The following is a 2,101-nucleotide window of genomic DNA, read 5'->3' as shown; positions in this document are numbered from 1 at the left end:
TGGTAATCTGGTGAACTGACTGCCCAGACCCAGTTTTCAGGAGGACTTTCTCACTTCAACATAGATTCTAACTACTTTCTACCCGCTGATCACAGCTAATATAGCAAAGCTGCTCTCTGGCATCGAACACAGGAGCAGCAGAAGCATCTGGAGACACTTTACTGGACGTCTGACCTTAATGAGGAAGCAGCAGAAACTGCTTTGATGTTGGATTGGCGATGTGAACTTAGCATAAGTCAGGATTGGGCGTCTAAGTCTGACTTTTCTGAGCGGGTTTTATGAAAGAGCCTCTGATGTAGCTCTGAAACAAGCCTGACCAATGAGGATGCAACAATCCTGAATAAAGAGGGAGGGGCATGAGCTGGGACCAATCACAGAGCAGAAGCAGTTTACGGACTACTGCGTGAGGCGGAGCCGTCAGCGGCGCTTCCATCCCTCCTTAGAGCTACCTGAAGGGGTGCGGCCGTTGGCTTTGGGCGACACAGTGATGGCAGGAGAGCCAATCAGGGAAGAGGCTGTGGTCCTGGAAGCTAAAGACCAATCAGAAATGGGTAAAGAACATTCACACACCAAACCAACCAATCACTGTTCCCCTCCAAACAGAACCGGCCAGGAAGAACAGTTCTACCGTCGCCTCTAGCAGCGCTCAGCGCCACCGTCCTCCATGTTTCCCTGCAGCATCAAAGCCTGATCATCAACAGGTTCCTGAAGAACTTTGTGAGGAGCTGAGAACTTCCTGGTACTGGTAGCGGACTGCTAGAACCAGTCTGGCACCAGTACTGTGACTGCTGGGTCAGTTCTCTTTAACCAACGCCGCCGTGGGTGGGGACCTACCTCCATCCAGGCTGCGGCTCAACAGGCTCCTCTTGCTGATGCATCGTGGGAAGTTGGGAGCCGGCCGGGATATCTGGGAGCTGGCTCTGCGGCTCTGGATCTGGGTTCGACCGCTGTAGCGAAACTTGGAACCCAGCGACAGAAACTTCTTGGGCGGCTCTTCGGGAGACAGCAGCCTGTGAGAGAGGCAGCGGTTGGAGGGGACTCCTGAGGACGCGGCGGAGACGTTTGGACACCAGACGCCACTGACCTGAAGAAGGAGTGATGCTCCACGCAGACCTTCCACAGCCGCTTGGCCGCTCTGTGGTTCAGCAGCTTAAAACCAATGATGGACTCAAACTGGTCAAACTGGGATCAAACATAAGTTCAGTTACAGGCTTTTAGCAGGAAAACTGCAAATTAACAGCTTGGCAAGGCTTTGTTTGGGCTGCCCTACAAGCCTGGAATTCAACTAGCAGTTTCTGACACTCCAAAGGGGGGGACCCGTTCATCCGTTTCTATTTGCATGTTTCCTAAACTAAAACCAGGCTTTGTTGGGCTTTTCTCTCTAACCTCTCCAGGTCGGATTTTGATGTAAAAGTTGTTCCTTTTATAGGAGATCTTCAGGATCTTCGGCCATGAAAACCTGTTGATCCTCAGTCGGTCTCTGTAGACCAGGAGGCCGCTGCTGCACACGCCCAACATGATGGCCACGCCCTCCGAGTCCTGCAGACACACATGCACATCGTGCTTCCTTACATTCAGTCGGTACTTCAACGCTGACAGGAATCAGTTTAATTCTGCGACACCTGAGGAACACCTGAGCTCAGAACCAGGAGCCAGAAGGGCCAATAGGAACCAAGCACATGAGACGGGGCCGAGGGGTTGGGTTAGGATTAACGGACAGACTGTAAAACCTCTCTCTGAGCTGGGTTCATGGGAAACGGCTCCTTAACTTGTCTCTAAGGGACTTCGGGACGATCACAGGATTGAAGCAAAGAGGATTCTGGGAAAGGCCTCACATGGAGGAAACCTTCTTACCTCTGACTTAGCAGATAAGCAGTCAAAGCGGCTTCCTGCCATCTAGTGCATGCAGACAGACAGACAGACAGACAGACAGTGAGACAGGAAGAGAAAAAGAGTAATGGAGAGAGAGACAAAGAGACAGAGAAAGACAGTCAAGCATAAACAGAGAGAAGGAGACAGAGAGAAACAGACCAGGACTGTAAACAAATAATTCATTTAGGATTCATTGTTGATTAGATTACAGTTTCTTCCATCTGATTAT

At 50.8% G+C, this 2,101-nt stretch overlaps 1 protein-coding gene across 4 annotated transcripts in view; it reads right to left on the bottom strand.

The window, feature by feature from the left end:
- Positions 1-2,101, bottom strand: part of LOC107100932 (protein 4.1-like) — a 33,546-nt gene that overhangs the window by 17,786 nt on the left and 13,659 nt on the right. For 3 of the 4 annotated variants that reach the window (XM_015399617.1, XM_015399621.1, XM_015399620.1), the window contains exons 10-13: positions 1,855-1,896; positions 1,387-1,539; positions 1,085-1,182; positions 835-1,010 (exon numbers count right to left, since the gene is read on the bottom strand). In XM_015399617.1, the coding sequence (XP_015255103.1) occupies positions 835-1,010; positions 1,085-1,182; positions 1,387-1,539; positions 1,855-1,896 (469 nt within the window). The remainder of the gene's footprint in view (positions 1-834; positions 1,011-1,084; positions 1,183-1,386; positions 1,540-1,854; positions 1,897-2,101) is intronic. The other variant, XM_015399619.1, reaches the window with a different exon arrangement.

This window comes from Cyprinodon variegatus, unplaced genomic scaffold (assembly GCF_000732505.1).
Source record: "Cyprinodon variegatus isolate N-32 unplaced genomic scaffold, C_variegatus-1.0 Scaffold1029, whole genome shotgun sequence".
NCBI lineage: Eukaryota > Metazoa > Chordata > Actinopteri > Cyprinodontiformes > Cyprinodontidae > Cyprinodon > Cyprinodon variegatus.
The sequence above is the reverse complement of the archived record's forward strand: the minus strand, read 5'-3'. Positions and strand labels throughout refer to the sequence as shown.